At 37.7% G+C, this 21,598-nt stretch overlaps 2 protein-coding genes across 2 annotated transcripts; one reads left to right on the forward strand and one right to left on the reverse strand.

The window, feature by feature from the left end:
- The first annotated feature begins 1,882 nt into the window (after positions 1 to 1,882).
- Positions 1,883 to 3,678, forward strand: LOC112172856 (putative pentatricopeptide repeat-containing protein At5g36300). Its single transcript, XM_024310354.2, has 4 exons — positions 1,883 to 2,557; positions 2,690 to 2,842; positions 2,944 to 3,225; positions 3,327 to 3,678. Exons 1-3 carry the CDS (start codon positions 2,270 to 2,272, stop codon positions 3,118 to 3,120), a joined length of 618 nt encoding a protein of 205 aa, XP_024166122.1. The 5' UTR covers positions 1,883 to 2,269; the 3' UTR covers positions 3,121 to 3,225; positions 3,327 to 3,678.
- Positions 3,679 to 16,475: 12,797 nt separating this feature from the next.
- On the reverse strand, positions 16,476 to 19,626 carry LOC112185257 (late embryogenesis abundant protein At5g17165). Its single transcript, XM_024323508.2, has 2 exons — positions 19,399 to 19,626; positions 16,476 to 16,961 (listed from the first exon to the last, which is right to left on the reverse strand). The coding sequence occupies exons 1-2, from the start codon at positions 19,521 to 19,523 to the stop codon at positions 16,694 to 16,696; spliced, it is 393 nt and encodes a 130-aa protein (XP_024179276.1). The 5' UTR covers positions 19,524 to 19,626; the 3' UTR covers positions 16,476 to 16,693.
- Between the last annotated feature and the right edge of the window lie 1,972 nt (positions 19,627 to 21,598).

Below are 21,598 nucleotides of genomic sequence, written 5' to 3' on the forward strand. Positions count from 1 at the left end.
TCTGATGAAGTATTTGCTCATATATTAAGCTTTCTTTTCATTTTTACAAGAAGTTACTACTTTACCAAGGTTAGTTAATTCGAGCGGTTACAAATACATTTTTTTGCACTTTAAGCTATTAAGGTGGAGGTTTTTATTCTTTAGGAGTAGTGTTTTGACGTCACCTACCATATAATTTAATATTGTAAAATGAAACACTACCATTTAACCTTAACTCGAATCAAAAGATAAATGACAATGGTGATCATGGTTCAATTTTTAATTTTAATGCAAGTATAGACATCACAACAAAGAGAAGTCAGGTGCTCAAGGCCATTTCAATGATGTTCAGAACGAGAGGTTTAAACTTTAAAGTTCCACTTCTTCTTCTTTTTTCTTTCTTTTTTTCGAAGAATCTTTAAAGTTCGACTTAAGAAGAACTAATTCTAAATATATTAAAGCTCCTAGCCTGCTATCACTGTTTATCACTGTTCATAAAATAAAGTGACGGTTTTACCCCGTCTTTTGACTCAAATTACAATTCTGCTATAATCTTTTTCTTTTTTTTTACAATTCTACCGCATTCTTCTTCTTCTTTTTTTTAAATAAATTTTTTTTATCTTTTTTTAATTTTTAATGAAGAACAATTCTGTTTTGTTTTTGTAAATTTCTACAAATCATGGAAAAAGTTTGTTGTTGTTGTTGTATCCCATTTATTGTTAATATATTATTAACAACAAAACAAATCATTTTCTAAGTAGCGCCTATATTTTTTAGATTGCGAGTACTTATCTATTATATATGAAGCTTGAAAAAACTTTAAAAAAATAAATAAATAAATAAATATACTAAAGCTCCTAGCCTCCTACCACCAGGGCCGGTCCTGAGATTGTAGAGGCCTGAGGCGAATATATACATTTTTTTTCCTTATCATATTATTTTTTATTTAATTTAATAATTATATAATGATAACAGCGAAAAGAAACATATAGTATTTATGTTATATAAGTACTTCAAAGACATACGACTCGAGAACATGTCTGTACGAAGAAAAAAAAAACTAATTCAAAAATATACAAAAAACTTAAGAAAATATATGCAAAAATGTCATTAGTTGGATTTAAACTCATGCTGAAAAAGACCCCTAAAAGGCAGCCTTGCCACTACTCTAATTTATAACATTGGTGATTTAGGTGCATAGTTTATATATATTATATAATATTTACTGAAAGTCAGAGCTATGAGGCCCCCGGAAGCTGGTGGCCTGAGACGGTTGCCTCAGTGGGCAACCCTCAGGGCCGGCTCTGCCTACCACTGTTTATCACTGTTCACGAAATGAAGTGACGGTTTTACCCCCATCTTTTGACTCAAATTACAATTCTGCCATAACCTTTTCTTTTTTTTTACAATTCTGCCGTATTCTTTTTTTTTTTTTCAATAATTTCTTTATCTTTTTTTAATTTTTAAGGAAGAACAATTCTGTTTTGTATTTGTAAATTTCTACAAATCATGGAAAAAGTTTGTTGTTGTTGTATCTCATTTATTGTTAATCTATTATTAACAACAAAACAAATTATATTCTAAGTAGCGACTATATTTTTTAGATTGCGAGTACTTATCTATTATATATGAAGCTTCAAAAAAATAAAAAATAAAAAAACTAAAAAAATCGCAGCATCGCACGGGTCAATTTACTAGTTGTGTATAAATAAGAAGTTGGTTGTATTGATAAAAAAATTTCAATATATTTCTATCATTTTTTTTCACTGGGCTTATCAGGGTAAGCGGGCTTTGTGAAGTGAGAGCTCACCAGCCCATGAAAACCAGATCGGGTCAGCCTCCTGTGTCACCCAATCACCCATCCACACTGTTTGATTCCTCTGTAACTCTTGAGACCAACGAAACATCACTGAAACTCCCAACCGCCAGAACTGAGTTTCCAAAAGGGCATAGAGAGAGAGATGCTAACGCAGTCCCTTTTGTGTCCCAATTCACCTTCAGTGTCCTCGTCCTCAGGTAGCTTCTTCACTTCTCTCTCTCTCTGTTCTGTCCAACTTGTCTCAGATACTCTTAGAAACACAAGCTGCATGCTTCTCTAACTCACTCAAATCCCAGCGAGGGTGTCAAAGAATTCAACTTTCTACCTTTAAACGACGAGACTCATGCAATTACTGACCACCCAAATGGCCCAACTCTCGGAGAGGAAATTTCTTTTGAGTTATACAACCATTTGTTACAAGATTTCTGTAGAGTTGGGCATGTTGATGAGGCCCTGGAGTTGTTTACCGAGATGCAAGAACAAGGATTATATCCTGATCCGAAAATGTTTGTTACTATTATCAGTAGATTGGGGGAGCAAGGGAAGTGGGATATGAATCATATGATACAGAAGACCTTTGAGAATATGAGAAGCCGAGGGCATAAAAAAAGTGGGACTATTTATGCTGCTCTGGTTGACATTTATGGGCAGTATGGAAAATTTCAGGACGCAGAAGAGTGTATATCTGCACTAAAGGCAGAAGGTCTTGTTCCCTCCGCCAGTATGTTTTGTGTCTTAGCAAATGCCTATGCCCAGCAGGTTATCTTTCTGCACTTCAAAAGTCTTTCCATATAATTTCACTTGAAGAATGAAGATTTCGTCCCGTAATTTCTTTGTAGTTCTACATATATCAATATGCATATCATCTATTGGTATTCTTCTTTAATGCAGGGATTATGTGATCAGACAGTCAAAGTACTTCAGCTCATGGAAGCCCAGGGAATCGAACCAAATGTGATAATGCTGAATGTTTTGATTAATGCATTTGGTATTGCTGGTAGACATTTGGAGGCTTTGTCCATTTATCACCATATAAAAGAAAGTGTAAGTCTATAAGAGGTCTAGAAACATTTCTACAACCCAGTCAGTTTCAATGGTACTTGTTAGCCAAGTTTTTAATGGTGATGATTTTGTTGTTTCTGAAGGGTTTAAGCCCCGATGTAGTTACTTATACTACCCTTATGAAGGCGTTTATTCGAGCAAGGAAGTATGATAAGGTCCCTGAGATATACATGGATATGGAACATGCTGGATGCACCCCAGATAGAAAGGCTAGACAGATGTTAGAAGTCGCTTCATTGGTCCTTCAACAGAGGAATTGAGAGTATCCGGATGGCTTTAAGTGAGTTTGGGATGCAATGTGCTCATGTTGTGTCGTATGGGTCTAATTAGAGACCAAACTACTCTTGATATTATCGTTAACTAAGGTGAGTTTTCTTTCTTCTATTCTCATGATGTTTTGAGCTTCAATGATATGGCTTTATATCTAATTGACCTTGTTTGTACTTCTATATAATGCTGTTCTCAGGTTGTCTGAGGCGGCTGTTGAATCACACTTCATAAATGGTGAAACTTTCAGCTAGTGAAAATTTCTGTTTCTGATGCAATACACGGGAGTGAGATCTCAAATATCTTGGTATTAACTGTATGAAGTGAAAAATGTGAGTGATATATCCAACACAACACTCTTTGTGAGCTGCCAACTGTGTTTTCTGAAGCCAAGGCTCGCACCGTCAGAGATCCAACTTATAGCTTGTGCTGAACTAAACACAAGCAGATCTTTTGCTGTTTTGCAGCAGAATCGAGTGGACCAATCGAAATTATTTTCATATTGTACATGTAACGGAAAACTTGTTCATATTTTCACGAGAAAATCAATATATACAATCTTGAACAAGTTTTGTTTGCTCAGAGTTTCCATCGCACCCATTTCTTGCCTGGTGTATTGTTGTTCTTTCAATGACCTACCCAGTTACAATGAGTTTTCTATTGCCAAATCCAGCATGGCATCAAATCATCAATTATCTTTTGAGCTTTGACGAAGGCCTTTAGGTTGAGCATTGAAACATGGGCGTGCAGGCCCCTAGGAACTAGGAAGATGGTTTCCAGACGGGGCAATATGAATGCATAGCCAAATTCAACATGGCATGATGTAAGTACTTGGACTACTCCCTTCAACACATGACTTTCCCAAGATCTCAAGGACAACAGACATGCACAGAATTAGGAGTGTATCTCTCCTAATTGCTCGCAGAAACAAAGGAAATAAAGGAAGATCGCATGAAGAGAATTTCAAGGAAGCTATCTCACTGATCTTGAGATAAAGGTCTCTTTAATACATATCATATTTACATGATTCTAAATTGATATGCATTGATTTTAATTGATTTCAAAATCTCTTTATATATGCATATCCGATTACAGGTTCAAATCAGTTTTAAAACCCTTCCATGTTTATCTTATTATGTGTTTAAGATACGATTTGTTTGAGGGGGAGTCCTGCTCCTATAAAAGGGTTTTACAAACTGATTTATTGTAGAGTTTTTGGTTTTGCATAAAATTGGTTTTTGCTTGAACTTTTAGTTTGGTTGTTCAAATCGGTCTTTGAAAACTCTCCGTGTTTGTTTCATGTATGTCATTGCTTAATCAATCACTTGCATAATTCATTCTCAAGATCAGTGAGAAGATTGAATATGAGGATGATTGAATACAGATTGGCTAGTCGTTGATGTTGAATAAATTAGAAGTTAGAACAGTTGTAAAACAAGTTAGCATCTGTTGCTAAGTGAAAGTGTTTGTTGTGAACAAACATTACTTGTATACTGTAAACTTGATTATTTCATATTGAATTGATTCTTCGTGTTGGCTACGTAAAAAGCCACGCAGTGAAGTTTCCTCAGTGGAGAGGTTTACACTGCGTTAGCAATTTTTGTGTTTCTGTTATTTCATTTGTGTACTAGAATAGGGTCAGCTTTCAACCCTATTATAATTGTTTCATCTTGTAAAAACAATTGGCATCAGAGCGGGTTCTAGATTCTTCTAGTGATCCCGGGAAAGATGGAACATTCACGTGATAGAGTTGCTGGTGGATCTGTCAATAGTCCTCCATGGTTCGATGGTGGATGTGAAAAATATACTCAGTGGAAGATATACATGAAATCATATCTCTACGCTCAAGATGAACATGTGTGGAATATTGTGGAAAATGGATGGACTGTACCTGTGATAAAAGCAAAAGGAGAAAGCTCTTCCATTGTTACTCCCAAACCAAGGAAGGACTGGACTGAAGAAGAAGTACGTGATCTGCAAGCAGACTTCAAAGCTAAAAACAGCATCTTCACAGCTCTATCTGAGCGAGAAAAACTGAGAATCAGTCATTGTGATACTGCCAAGCATGCATGGGATCTTCTACAGACTACATACGAGGGAAATAAAAAGGTACGTGCACAGAAATTACAAGCCTTGATCTTTGAATTCGAGACAATGACCATGGGAGACGATGAAACAGTAGATGACTTTCATGGTAGAATTCTTGAAATCTCTGGTCAATGTCGTAGTCTGGGGGCACCCTTTGATGAAGACAAGATTGTCAAAAAGATACTCAGAGCTTTGCCAGAAAAATTTCATTCAAAAGTCACAAGTATAGAGGACTCATTTGATATTGATGAGTATCCACTCGATGAGCTCATCGGAAATCTTAAAACTTATGAAATGAGATTGAAGCCTGAGAAGAAAAATAAAGGTGTGGCTTTCAAGGCAGTCAAAGGAGAGGAAGAGGAGACACTGGATCTTGCGCTATTGACAAAGGAATTTAAAAAGTTTCTCAAAAACAAGAACTCATCCAGAAATCCCAACATATCTAAGAAAAACTCCTACAATGGCAGTAGCAGCAGTGATTACAACAGCAAGAATGGGAAAGCAAACTTCAAGGGAACTCATTCAGGCAAAACTAAGTGTTATGAGTACGGTGGCTATGGTCATATTTCTACTGACTGTGGAAATAGGAAGCATGGAAATAGCAACAATAAATCACTTCTCTCAACCTGGAGTGATGATGAGTCTCAGGAAGTGGAAAATGTTGCGTTTGTATCATCACTTCTACCTGACTCCGATAGTGATGAAGCCTTCTCGGATGATGAAACAAATATCCGCTGCAGACAACTCTACAAAGCTTCAAAGGCAACTCTCCTCAGAAACTTGAGTTTGGAAAAAGAAGTGGAATTCCTGAGAATCGAAAAGGAAAAATTAGAGAAACTTTTGGAAACATCACAATCTGCATGGGAACTGGAAAGAAGCAAACATGTAGGTGAACTAGCAGAGTTGCAAGATGACCAGAAGTCTTCAACTTGGAAGAATGAAAAGACTGAGTATCTCAACAGAATCAAAATGCTGGAACTAGAAGTTAAAGGACAACAAGTATTGAACTTGGAATTATTGGCTAAAGTTGAGTCCTTGCAAGATGAGTTACGATCAACTCAAGAAAAGTTCACCAAGTTTGATGTTAGCTCCAGTTCCATGTCCAAGCTGCTTGGATCAGGAAAAGCTCCTCATGACACTTTTGGATTAGGGTACAATGGAGAAAGTTCCAAGAGCACTAAGTACGTAAGAGCATCGAGATCATCTGTAGAAAAGAAAGAAACTTCCATGGATAATCAAGTCACAGTTATGAAGAAACGGAGGGAAGATCAACCGCCACCAAATTATCAGGTAATGCTTGACCAAGAATCCACCACTGATCGAAACAGGTACGCGAACTCTAGAACTTTTATTCCTACTTGTCATCACTGTGGTAAGATAGGACATATCACACCTAGATGCAATGAAAGATTTTCAAACTCACTATTTTCTCAAGAAAAGTGTACTGTTGAATCTCTAAAGTGTGAGCTTGAAGAACAAAAGGAACTCATTAACAAACTAACTGAACTGTTCTCTAAGAAAAATCTTCAAACTGAAAGAAGAAAAGATGTCTGGACTAAGAAAAATGAATTTGATACTACATGTCTCTTTGTGTGTGCTAATACAACTCATATTGAGGCAACTTGTTTGGTAGCCTTGACTGCTCTAGCTGAAAAGCGACGAGACTTTTGGTATGTTGACAGTGGCTGCTCTAGACACATGACTGGAGACAAAACCTGGTTCACTTCCTTTGAAGATGAACACACAACTGGATCCGTCACTTTTGGAGATGGGCGGAAAGCAAATATACTAGCTCGAGGTACGGTTAACACTCCAGGTATACCTAATCTCAAAAATGTATTATTTGTCGAAGGGTTAACTGCAAATCTTACCAGTGTCAGCCATTTGGCTGATGACTATGAAGATGTTTGGTTTAACAAACAGAGATGTTTGGTTTTAAATCAGAAAGGAGAAGGTATTATGGGAGGTAAAAGATCTTTTGATAATTGTTACCATATTCAAGCTAATAAATCTTTTAGCTTGCAGTCCTGCATGTCTGTAAGATCCACAGAAGAAACCTTTGAACTTTGGCACAGAAGGATGGGACATATACACTATCAAGACTTGCTAAAGCTATCTTCCAAACAATGTGTCAGAGGTCTACCCAATCTAAAAGGCAAAACTGACAAGATATGTGGCGATTGCAAGATTGGAAAGCAAACCAAGGCATCTCACAAGGTGGTGAATTCTGCAACAACCTCAAAAGTATTGGAACTGTTACACATGGATCTCATGGGACCAGCTCAATCCGATAGCATTGTAGGTAAGAAATATATGCTTGTTATTGTGGATGATTTTTCAAGGTATACTTGGGTCAACTTCTTAAAAGATAAGACTGGAACTTTTGAATCTTTTAAAAACTTAAGCCAAAAATTAATCACTGAAAAGCAATCATCAAATACTCACATAGTTAGAGTAAGGTCGGATAATGGTACTGAATTTAAAAATGTTGCCTTCTCTAACTATTTTCATGAGCTTGGTGTGTCACATGAGTTCTCAGCTCCAATCACTCCTCAACAAAATGGCATTGTAGAAAGGAAAAACAGGGTATTGCTGGACATGGCTCGAGTTATGTTACATGCTGCAGGCTTAAGCAAAAACTTTTGGGCTGCTATACAATCAATAGAGTCTCCTTCAGACCAGGTATTGATCAAACGGCACATGAACTGTGGAAATGTAAAGGAAGCCTTGTTAGATGATCACTGGATTAATGCTATGCAGGAAGAGCTAAATCAATTTACTAGAAATAATGTGTGGTACTTGGTACCTCGACCTAGAAATTGCAATATCATAGGAACTAAGTGGATCTTTAGAAACAAAAGTGATGAAAAGGGTAATGTGGTTAGAAATAAAGCTAGGCTTGTGGCTCAGGGGTATTCACAGGTTGAAGGACTTGATTTTGATGAAACTTTTGCTCCTGTTGCACGACTAGAATCTGTAAGATTACTCTTGTCTGTGCCATGTCATCTTAAGTTCCAACTGTTTCAAATGGATGTCAAAACTGCGTTTCTAAATGGTATTTTACAAGAGGAAGTATATGTGGAACAACCTCAAGGTTTTACAGATCCACATCATTCAGATCATGTGCACAGGCTTGAGAAAGCTCTGTATGGACTGAAACAGGCTCCTCGTGCTTGGTATGAAAGGCTTTCAAATTATCTTGTGAACAAAGGATATTCTAGGGGTTCCATTGATAAGACCTTATTCGTCAAACATAAAAACAATGATATTATTATTGCTCAAGTGTCTGTTGATGACATTGTCTTTGGTTCCACATCTAAATATCTTGTAAAAGAATTTCAATCTGTCATGGAAAATGAATTTGAAATGAGCATGTGTGGTGAGCTAACTTTTTTCCTTGGGCTGCAAGTAAAGCAACTTGATGCAGGTATTTTTCTCTGTCAAACCAAATATGCTGAAAATCTCATCAAGAAATTTGGTCTTGAATCCAAGAAAGTGGTCAATAATCCCATGAGTACCACTACAAAGTTGAGTGAAGATCAGAATGGGAAACCTGTTGACTCCACAATCTATAGAAGCATGATTGGTAGCTTGTTATATCTTACTGCAAGTCGACCTGATATATCCTACAGTGTGGGAGTATGTGCTCGTTTTCAAGCTAATCCTAAGGAGTCCTACTTAGAAGCTGTCAAAAGGATCATCCGATATATTGCTGGCATAGTTGACTGTGGAATCTTCTATACCTTTGACACTAATGTGGAAATTGCAGGATATTCTGATGCTGACTGAGGAGGAAACTTAAAGGACAGAAAAAATACTTCAGGGGGATGTTTCTTCATTGGCAACAACCTGGTTGCCTGGCACAGCAAGAAACAAAATTGCATCTCTCTATCTACTGCAGAAGCTGAGTATGTTGCAGCTGGAAGTTGCTGCACACAAATGCTTTGGATGAAGCAAATGCTCCATAATTACGGCATCCATCAAGGTAAGTTGTCTATCTTTTGTGATAATACCAGTGCCATCAACATTACTAAGAATCCTGTTCAACATTCTCGAACAAAGCACATTGATATTCGATATCATTTTATTAGGGATTTGGTTGAACAAAACATACTTGAATTAAGCTTTGTGCCCACTGAAAATCAACTTGCGGATTTGTTTACTAAGCCCCTTGACACTGCTAGGTTTGAGATGTTAAGAAATGCACTTGGGATATGTTCTAAGCACTATGGCACAAGAATGACTGTCCACTGTTGGGTGAGAAATTTGTGATCTTAGTATCTGATAGGAGCATTTTAATGCGACGTTTTACTTGCTTTTCCCTACATTTCTTGCGTTATTTCCTTATTAAAACCCTGTTTAGGAAAGTTTTCATTCTTTGATTGGGAAAGTTCCTATTTGTAGAAAGTTTCTATTTTTATAGTTTCTATTTATCATTTTTAGTAAGTTTCCATTTTTGGTAGTTTCTATTTTTCAGTTTAGGAAAGTTTCTATTTTTCTTATTAGTTTCTATTTTCAGGACCTCCGAGCTAAATATGGAAATGAACTCATAAATGGAAAGAGGAGCTTGCGAACACCAAGGGGAGCAAAGATGAAGGTACATTGGAGTAGAAAAATGGAAATGTACTAAAAGATCAATTTTACACATATTCCTACTCCTGCTAGGAGAAACCAAGCCAAGCAAAGAAGAAGGAGCGGCCGCCTGACCAAATGAACTTCAAATGAGCTGAAACCTTCCAGATCCACTCTAGACACCCAAAGGATCATTTCTTATGAAGAGTGCCAGAGAAAAATATGAGTGGAAGGCCTTCAAACAATCAGCCCAATTCTCTACAGAAGCAAAACCGGAAAACTGGACCTGTAAGAGGTCCAGCAGCATTTCCGGCCCAACCACATGGCAAGAAATTCTGAAATTTTACCACAGTAATCTAAACTCATGGTGGATAATTTCATATGAAGAAGTCGAAGGCATATAATGAAGTCTTGTTGGAGAAATAATTGAAGGGATAAAGGGGAAGAAACTGACTTGAAAACAGCTCAACACCACATATTCATGTTTCCCACCCACATGAAGAAAGCATTTCTTTTTCCTTGGATACATTTTTCTACTCTAAAAGATCATCATCACTTCCACATTTCTTCACCTTCATGCTTTGCTTTCATCATTACCTCATCTTTTACATATTTTACAAACCACTCTCATACTCCACTTTCATTATTTTTCTTCATCTCATCATTTCACTCTTCTTTTTCCTCCCTATTTAAACACCTTCTCCTCTCACTCTCAATCACCAATTTCTGAATCCATAACACACATTCCTTCATCCATTTCATCTTCTTTGTCTCTCCATTTCCTTTCCATTTTCCTTCTCCATTCTCTAGTTTTAAGTTTCTGCATTTTCAAGCAAGGAGAAGAAGAAGAAGAAGGAGCCGTGAAGATCATATCCTCCATCATCCACCTGGAAGGCTTGCTTCCAAGATTCAAGATCCAACCATCTAGCTCTCCATCTCCATCTCCACTCACGGTGTAATTCGTTCCTTTTCCTTGTAACCTTTTTGGTTTCCTTGTTTGATTTCGTATGAACTTGTTTCTAGTTAACAATAATGTTTAGGGCAAAGTTTAAGCCCAATTTCTATGTTTAAATAAAGTTTTCGAATTCTATAATTGTGATTCTAAGTTGCTTATGTGAGTTTGTTCGATTAAATTTGCTTTACAGAAAATTTTTATATGTTTATCTTATTTGGGTCGACACTTATAGGATTTGCATGTAATTGGTGCTAGGTTTAAGAACATGAAATCGACTTTTCGTTTTGTGTAACTTGAATCAAAAGTAGTAAAGGTTCTGGACAAGAATCGAATTTAATTAAAGAGGATTGCAATTAGGTGGACTTTTCCATACTAAGTTGTACATTTGAGTTGATAGCCTTTCTCTATGTCTAATGCGTTGAACATGTCATGATTGACTAGCTTTCTAGGGCTTGATTGCATGTTTGATAGGATTAATCTAGGTGCTTTCGCTTAGGTTAATTAGCATTGAAAAGTAAAATATGGGAAATCATTTGCTTTCGAATGTTTCACATGATCAACTCCTCTCTCATGACATTTAAAATCAACTATAGGAATTGTAATTGGATTTCTTGCATATGGATGTGGTTTTGATCTTTGTTCCTTGCGATACACCCTTGTATATGTGTTTTTATATTTTCCTTATTTTAATTTTCAATTCTTTAATTCTTAAACCCCCCCCTTATTTTTGTTCACTTGTATATATTTATTCTTTATTTTATTTCTGTAAATAATTCTTTTCTTTATTTGTTACACAATTACAGGTGTACCCTCAATCCCCGGAATAGAATGATCCCTACTTACTTATACTACTAACGACATTTCAGGGTTAAATTATGCGCTTGCTTTGAGCGCATCAGTATCCCTTGACCACCGTCACTAGTGAAATGTACATACTTTCCACTATGTATTCTTAGTTTACATGCCTTATTCTGGACAAAAAATTGTGTACTCATGTTTCATATCTTATTCGGAAAATCCTCATATGCACTTACACTTATAGCTTATGTGGTGGCCTCCTCATTGTTTACCGTCCAGAGAGATTCGGTGAAATAAGTGAACTACTTGAATAGCTCAAATGATCCTTTCCCTCTTCTCAAAGTAATCAGGTCCTAGTTGTGGTGAACTTTCTAGGATTTGTAAGAAACGAGAATGGATAACTACATCCCATCTCTCTAAGTAATCAGGCCTTAGTTGTGGTGAACTTTCTAAGGTTTGCAAGAAACGAGTCGGTGAGTGATATTTGCACGTACAATAAAATATGCAGACAACTACTCGAGACTCTCTCCATGGAGCATCCTTGTTATGTTTAGTACCCTAAGAATATCTGTTCTGGGAGTTGCTGAGAAGAGTCTTGTTACATGAGTACTACTTGTCACTAAATCAAAGTGGTCTCTGACTTCGATAAAATCCGTGCTTAGGAACAATGTTTCCTACCCCTCTAAGGAGATCTCATGAGCCTAGTTCGTATGTCTAGATCTCTTATTTCACTCTTTCTCTCTGTCACTAAACGTGGTTCTAAGCCCCACTTACTGGTTATACTCACTTTTATCACAGAGTTCCTCTATAAGGTCTGAATATGAGTACCAATTCTCTTTGTTGTTAGAATACATCATGTTCCATACTTTGAACTATGTTCACTTCACTACATGATCTGTGCTCTCTGTGATTACACTATGCTCTTTTTCTCTCTTCGATATGACCTATGCATTCAGTGTCTTAATTCTTAGCAAAGGAAACGATCATCTGCTATAATTGCCGATTCTACAATTGTCTTTTGTCTCTTCGTTTCCTTCCTTAATGGCCATCTGACTGTACTTAATTTCCATAATGATTATGCCTAAGTTGAGGGGGAGACGTTCTCTGCATGCGTACTTCTAGGAAAAATAAATTGTCATAACTTCTCTCTTCAATTGAGACGCTATCCCAATCGGTGTGTTCTTTGGTTTTCCCTACACCTAACTGTTCCATATATATAGCCTCTCTTGTCTCCCTCGGATTTTACTCTTGGTTGTCTCTGTGTGCAGGTTCGTTCATTAACTGGTTTTTCTCACAATGGTTCACACAAAGCAAACAACTCGACTTGGTGGACATCGCCGCCTGCCTCCTCCAGAGGAAGGCCGTCAGGCCGCTGTCCGAGCCGGGATTCTCCATCCCGGCATGCAGCGTGAACGCAGTCGGAGCCCTCCTCTTCGCTCCTCCTCTTCTGGTACCTCTGCTGCTACTCCTCCTCCTGTCTCTCTGGATAGTCTCCGTGACCAGATCCTGGTGGCTGACTGGAGAATTGCCTGCCTCACTACTGACATGGATGACATGCATTCTCTTCTGGTTCATACTCGTCATGCTCTGACCACCCTCACACAGGAGATCCGGAACTTGCAGCGTCACCCTCCCGGGTTTGACGCTCCTGGTCCCTCCACCGCTGTTCCAGTAGCCGTCTCCCCTGAGGAGAGCTCCTCTTCGATGGACAGTGAGGAATTTCAGGATCATGTCGTCAAGCTTATGGAGGAAGTCGAAGGGCATTCCCATTCAAAGGGGGAGAAGAAGTAAAAAAAAAAAATTTATTATTTCTGTTTCTGCATGTTTTTAATTTTTGATGGACAAAAGTTTGTTTTTATTTTGAAGTTGTAAGTGCATAAGCACAGATACTTTTGGGATGCTTTCTATTATTATTACGTAACTTTATTTTGGCAACTTGGATGAGGAAAATGATGGAAACTGATTCCTTTATCCAAGTAGCTCTTTGTCACAATATGTATATGTCTGTTGAAATCTAACATGCAGGAATACCAAGTTGAAAAATTGTCATGTGTTGAATGGGATTGCCCAAAGGGGGAGATTGTAAGTACTTGGACTACTCCCTTCAACACATGACTTTCCCAAGATCTCAAGAACAACAGACATGCAAAGAATTAGGAGTGTATCTCTCCTAATTGCTCGCAGAAACAAAGGAAATAAAGGAAGATCGCATGAAGAGAAGTTCAAGGAAGCTATCTCACTGATCTTGAGATAAAGGTCTCTTTAATACATATCATATTTACATGATTCTAAATTGATATGCATTGATTTTAATTGATTTCAAAATCTCTTTATATATGCATATCCGATTACAGACTCAAATCAGTTTTAAAACCCTTCCATGTTTATCTTATTCTGTGTTTAAGATACGATTTGTTTGAGGGGGAGTCATGCTCCTATAAAAGGGTTTTACAAACTGATTTATTGTAGAGTTTTTGGTTTTGCATAAAATTGGTTTTTGCTTGAACTTTTAGTTTGGTTGTTCAAATCGGTCTTTGAAAACTCTCAGTGTTTGTTTCATGTATGTCATTGCTTAATCAATCACTTGCATAATTCATTCTCAAGATCAGTGAGAAGATTGAATACGAGGATGATTGAATACAGATTGGCTAGTCGTTGATGTTGAATAAATTAGAAGTTAGAACAGTTGTAAAACAAGTTAGCATCTGTTGCTAAGTGAAAGTGTTTGTTGTGAACAAACATTACTTGTATATTGTAAACTTGATTATTTCATATTGGATTGATTCTTCGTGTTGGCTATGTAAAAAGCCACGCAGTGAAGTTTCTTCAGTGGAAATGTTTACACTGCGTTAGCAATTTTTGAGTTACTGTTATTTCATTTGTGTACTAGAATAGGGTCAGCTTTCAAACCCTATTATAATTGTTTAATCTTGTAAAAACACATGAGCATCAATTAATTCGCATCTTACTAATATGGAGAAAGAGAGAGAATAATATCACAAGCATATCCAAGATTCCAAGTATTTTTTGGAACCATACCATGGGAAGAAGACAGCCCATGTGTAGGTGCATGTATATAAAATGCAGTCAACTCCAGCCCTACTACTCGCTATATAATATGAACCAAGGTTCAAAATCTCTGCGATATATCCGATATATCCGCCGATATCTCCTTTTTTCGACGGACCGATATATTTATGGGGGTAAATATCTTATCTGTCACCGTTTCTGCGAAATTTCTCCGACATCGTCAAATATCCCCGATATATTAGATATTTGCGATATATCCCGATAAAGTGAAGAAATATCTGTAAAATTTGAGGTAAAAAAAAAAAACTCAGTAATTCTCTACCTTATAAAAATAAAAAATTATTATTATATATATAGACTACGTTATAGTACTTCTAAAAAAAATCAAACATATATATATAAGTATATAACAAACTGCAACCGACAATTCTCTATTTTTCTCCCATTTTCTCCTCTTTTTTGTCGTCCCCTCCGGCCCTCCCCACCTTTTCTTCCATTTTCTTCTCTTTTCAAATGGTTAATGTAGATTGTATGCTTTAGAGATGCAACAGAATCATTTGGGTCAACCATAGCAAGAAAAACAAGAGAAACCAAAAATACAGGTTTGTGGTATATCCGTATATGTATACATTAAAACACACACATACACGCACATGTAATTTCTTTAATAGAAAATGTTGATCTATTATAGTAGTAACTCATTGTAGTAGCTTTACAGTTGATTGATGGACACAATTTGGGTATTCTGCACCAAACATGCAGAAAATTGCAATGCGTATTTTGGCACAAACGGCTTCTTCTTCTGCGTGTGAGAGAAATTGGAGTACATTTGCTATTATTCATACCAAGCAAAGGAACCGTTTGGTATATCAGAAGTTGGAAAAGCTTGTATACTGCTACTACAACATGAAGCTGCGGCTGCGAGATAAACAGGCAAAAAATAATGTGGTCAATGAAAACAACTATATAGATCTACTTCATGTTGCAAGTGAGCCGCTTGATAATGGCATTGATCCACTTCATGATTGGATTATGCCTGCACACCTCAATGATGAACCTGGAAGACCTCTTCCACAAGTTGTAGAAACTGCAACTAATGCTGGAATCAACGTAGAGAGAGTTTTATCTGAAGAAGTTGTTAAAAACCCAGAAGATAATTCAGATAGTGATGATGCGTGGGGTGGTACAGCAACTCCAGATAGTTCTGATGATGGTGGAGATGGTGGAAGCGGAACAGGTGGTGGAGGTGAAAGATATGAATATGGACAATCTTCTGTGGATGAAGGATTCCAATTTACCTGTGAATGTAATTTTGATCATGTCACCCAAGATGAAGACCACGGAGTGAGAACAGCTGGTCATGGTGCTGAAGAGAAGACCCGATATGGGAGGAAGACTAGAGGTGCAATTGATGATCAAAGTACCCCATCTGATGTTTCTTCAATTGCCTTAAGTTTTGACTCTATCAGTTTAGGCACAGAGCGCAGTGGGATCTCAAATGAATCTCATGAAGGCAACAATCAATTTGGTTATGATGCTTATGGATATAATCAATATGGAGAAGTATATGATCAGTCATCTAGTTGGGTTCATCCTTCTTATCCCCTTATAGGGAAAACAGACAGCAGCTCTAAAGAGATCTATAACTATCATGTTCATCACTACAATTCGCACTATATGGGTCATATGTCTTGGTCTGATTATTGCATTTTTGTAGACCAGCGAGCGGCTTTTCAACCGCCTAGAGTCTCTTTTTGGATGTAGATGAAGTTTACATTCATATGTATTTATATGTAGTTCTAAATTTCTAATAAATTGACTTTTTTCAAAAACGATATTTTCGTACACTGTATCCCCGATATATCCCCGATATATCCGATATCTCCCTTTTTCAAAGTACCGATAGATATGAAAATACCGATATTTAAAACCTTGATATGAACATCAAACCAGTTCTTGTAGGGCGGAGAGGGCAAACACTTTACACTACTACAAACTACTCGCACTAATAACTACATATATAGGCAGCTGGCAGTAGCCACGCCTATATATTATTTATTTATCTATAAACTCAACCCTTCTATTCTATAATATAACCGAAAGGTTGAATGTGGCTCAACAGCTCAAGTCACGTGAGGCTTCTCCAAGTCCTCGATGTTGGTAGGGCGGTACCAGGCCTTCTCCTCCAGCACCGATGTCTCGTTACCATTCACAGCTCCGGACTCTTCAGCTGGGGTGGAATTATGCGCAGTCTCAGGCCCAAATACCCCAGTTCGAGGGTTTGGAGCCCAGTACTTCTCAGGTTCAGCTGAGATCACATCGTCTGGGACAAAGCTAGGGCGAATTTGTTCATCAGGGTTCTTGTCATAAACTGAGGTGTGAGCAGCCCTCCTGGATATACATAAAGCACGCAGAGTTCAGATCATTAACAGAACCCTATATCCTAACATGTGTACTGATACTATGTTAGACAAACTGAAATATCAACTCCATTATTAATTAATGTTGCAAGATTTTGCTGATAGAAATAACATTCATTCAGGTAGGTTGGTTATGCTCCTGGGCTAGTTGGTATCACGTCCTACATCTCATTACTCAACTACTGAACTTTCTTATATCACATATTCAAATAAAAACACTAAGCAAATACAAGATGCATGGTTAAGAATCAGATCAACATGAGAGTCAATAAAAACGACCAACATAATTTCAATATGAGGGCTATTTCTTACCAGTTAGAAACCAAAGAAAATTAAGATCTAACAAGGGATACACGTAAAGCATTCAGGAAGATACAAATGGTATGAAAATAACTTGAAACAATGAAGTCTAGCCAACCATGTTTAAAAATTACAGAGTATGCCATACCTTCCCATCAAGCATGTGGATAAGTTAAGTTTTACCTTCCACAGATTTAAAGAAAATGAGTAAGGATGAGTATATCTGTATATGTATATGGTCCTATCCTCCCTAGTGGTCTAGTCATCCTTTTCATCTTTTGAAAGGATAATTATGTCCCACCATTTTTGTACTCATTACTTGCCTACCTCCCAAGTTGGGCATCAGTTTCATCTAAATCGAGATTACCTACTCCCTAAGCCAGAGTGAGAATTAGGTGCTACTGACAACCATGTGGCTTTAGCTGGTTAGGTGTCAACCCCCAACCAGAGACATATTCATGGCGTTCAACACAAGGGGATTCTCGTCACATGACCAACATGTGATCTTCATAAGATAATGACTACCAACCGACCCAGCAGAAACAAAAATACATATAAATATGCTCTTTTCAAATATCAAAACTATTTCACAGAATACAAAAAAATAATCGTTATAGTCCAAGTAAACGACTTTCCAATTATAGTGGTAAGTAGGCAACAAAAATGAGATAGTGGAGGGCTGGAGGCTCAACAATCCATTAGTTAAATGTTATAAAAAAAAAAAAAAAAACAATGATCAAACCAGAGAGACAAGTAAAAGAATTTGATTATGGGTAGCAGCATGCCAGTGATTTGAAGAAAATTTGGAGCATGTTAGTTATAGCCATAAAAATTACCCGGATATGTCTGCAAATCCATGCCAAAAGAAAGATAATATTTCACAGAGAGATCTCAAATAATAAATTTACCACGTTTGGAGATCTCAACTTACAAGGCTGGAACTAACAGTTTATTTAGTTCTTATTTGATTTTGACAGTTCACAAAGAGAACTAGGGTTAATATTAGTACATAATAGTCATATTGGGTCTCACAACTTTAACAAAGCAAGAAGATAGTGCTTGTGCTTGCACAGTACGGAATTTAGACATGCAAGTTCAGTCACTGTCATGAAATTAATCTGCTCCAATTTTAATCCATAAAGTGTTATTCTTCCAAAATGGCTACCCACCCAACTAAACTTTTATGTTCTTTTCAATCTAGCTCCACCTTTTTTTATATTTCTTATCTCTATATTTCCATTGAATTATCAACGGTGGGCAAGCGTCCAATACCCACCCTAGTCTGTCCGTCCTTATCTATACAGTACCCCACAAACAAGTACAGCAAAAAGCATTCAGTACGAAAATGTATAGAATAAACATCAATTTAGCATATTTGCTTTTTTACGGTTTCCTCTTTTCCTATTTTTCAGAAAGTTAAAAGGACAATATATTCGATGAAAACAATAGAATAAGAAGCATAAAATCTAATAACCCCTGAATCAATACCTACAAGGCAACAATGAGCATCGATTCATTTGGCTGCAAAAACAAAGCAAAGAATCTAAAGACACACACACACAATCTGATGAAACTTGAATTTTTTATGTAAATTCTTTCAAAAATTCCTAGTCTGCTGGAAAAAAGATCGAAAAAAAAAATAGTTAATCACGAAGCAAAGTTTATCCGTAGAAAAATCCGAAAAACTAACAACCAGAAATGGATCTAAAATAGGACAAACGTCACAGTGACTCATCACGTACTGAAAAATCAAATAACCGCAGATCACAAATTTCTCAGAATCACATACTGATCATCAACAACAGTAGCTAGCAAATTTTCCAGAGTAAGTGACTCCTCATCACGTACTGAAAAATCAAATAAACCGCAGATCACCAACTTCTGCGATCACATACTGATCATCAAGAACAGTAGCTAACTAGCAGTTTTTTGTACAAAAAATGAAAGCACATGCACGGATTTGAGCAAAAACTTCTTAGAAATTTCCGCAAATCACATACTGATCATCAGGAACAGTAACTAGCTAGCAGATTTTTAATACAAAAACGAAAGCAGATGCATCAATTTCAGCTAAAAATTCAAAGATATTCAAGTGAAAATCTAGGTACCTGAGAGCGAGAGGAGCAGCGAGTGAGAGGCGAGTTGAGTCGGTGGTTGGACGGACTCGGATCTGGCTGACGACGACTCGCTTCCCCACGCTGGCGATCACTCGGCTGCTGGAATTAGCTGCCATACAATTAAGACTCAGCTTCAGAGAGAAAAAGGTAGAAGAAGATTTGAGAGACTTTAAGAGAGAGAGAGAGAGTGTTGGTTTTATCTGCAACAAAATGGGGGAGTGACTCGGTGTTTATATAGTAGGGGAGAGAGAGAGGGTGTCCGAATGTCCGATTCTTTACCTTACCTGCGCCAGCAGGCTCGGTTTGGTTGGATAGCAACCTACCCGCCCTACCCGTACGCATTTTGGGTACTGTAAAGCGGTGCCGTTTTGCAGTTCGACGGTTGGGTTTGTTGCACGCGTTTGTTACGCGGGAAGGATGGAATATGCCTGACGACGTCGTTTGGGGTGCGTTTGTTAAACGGGGGTTGTTGGTGTCAGGGGCTGATTGGAGGCACTTGGTCAACAGTTAATGGCTGACGATTGTTGACTGTTTATTTTTGGTAGATTTTTCTATTTTAGTATTAGTAGATATTTTTTTATGAACTGTTTATTTGGTAGATTAATAATTGGCGACTTGTGTAAACAGAATCTAATCAAGTAAAAAGGACATGTCGTTGGGAAACTATTATTAAAACTAGTCTTTTTATTTTTATTATTATTATATTGAGAAAAAAGAGAAGTTACTTGTTTTCAAAAGTGGGAGTTTTGTTTGAATTATGGGTGATTATTGCAAATATTGGTAGTTAACTAACTGAAAGATCATTTATTTTTATTTTTATATAATTATTTATTTTGCTATTTACCATACTATCATTCAATTATTTAAAATTAGGGGCCGTGACCACTTACCCAATTTCAGCATAAACATTGCCCACTTACTCCACTAAGAGTTTTTTAACTCATTTACCCAAATCTAACATCTTTTGACAATTGTGCCCCTATTATTAAATTAAAACCCATCCATCTCCTATCAGTCTCTCTCTCCTTCCCAAACTCTCTCTCTCTCTCCCCCGATCTCCACCTCCACTCTCTCTCTCTCTCTCTCTCCCCTCCCCATGATCTCCACCTCCGGTCTCTCTCTCTCTCTCTGATCGCCGCGCTGAAGATGCAGTCCAAACCTGAAGACGACGATGAAGCTCTAGTCGGCGATCCAACGTTCTCGTCGTCGTTCGAATGATCGGCGATCCAGCCACTCCAACGTCCTCGTCGCCGTTCTATTGATCGGCCATCCCGACCATCGCCACTCCTTGTCACTCCTTGCCTCGGCTTTCTTCATCTTCTCGACCACTTTGCCTTCCAAATCTTCAGCTTCTTCGTACCAAACTCCAATGTTGGTGGCTGAAATCAACGGCAGCTTCGGAAGATTCTCAAAGGTCTTTGCTTTTTCACTGTTGCTGGTGACATCAGGGAGTGAAGGAAAATGGGGTTTCGAAAGATTGGGCCTTTCATTGGGTTTGAAGTTCTGGGTGGTGTTTCGATTTTGGGGTTTGGAATTCTGGGTGTTTCAGTTCTGTGGTTTTGAGGGTTTAGGCCTCTATCGTTCCGGCAATAGAGGGTTTTGAGGGTTTAGGTCTCTATTGTACTGGGGGGTAGTAGACACATTATTGGCCCCCAGTAGACTTTGATACGAGGGACATGGATCACTATAGTGTGGTGTTTTGATAAGTTATATGTTGTTTTCTGTGTATTAAAGTCAAATTATCTGTGAATCCTACAAAAAGGTGCATTTTTGGTGGTCTATTGGGAGACAGTAGAAACATTAGACTTTGTATTCGGGGGCAATAATATGATTACTGGGGGCCAGTAATATGATTATAAATTGATCAATTGTTCATGTAGTGTATTCATTTTGGTTTTGGGAGTTCATACAATTCACTGGACGTCAATAATATGATTTTTGGGAGGCAATAATATGATTACTGGGGGGCAGTAATATGATTACTGGGGGGCAGTAATATGATTACTGGGGGGCAATAATAGCCGGATTCTGGAATCCGGTCACCGGTCGTCGGAATCTGGTCATCGTTCGCCGGAATCCGGCCACCGGTCGCCTGTCGCCGGAATCTGGTCACCGGTCGCCGGAGACCGCTCCGGCCACTGGTCACCGTAGCACAGCAAGGTGGAAGGTGACTTCTCTCTCTAAGTGAGAA

This window comes from Rosa chinensis, chromosome 1 (assembly GCF_002994745.2).
Source record: "Rosa chinensis cultivar Old Blush chromosome 1, RchiOBHm-V2, whole genome shotgun sequence".
NCBI lineage: Eukaryota > Viridiplantae > Streptophyta > Magnoliopsida > Rosales > Rosaceae > Rosa > Rosa chinensis.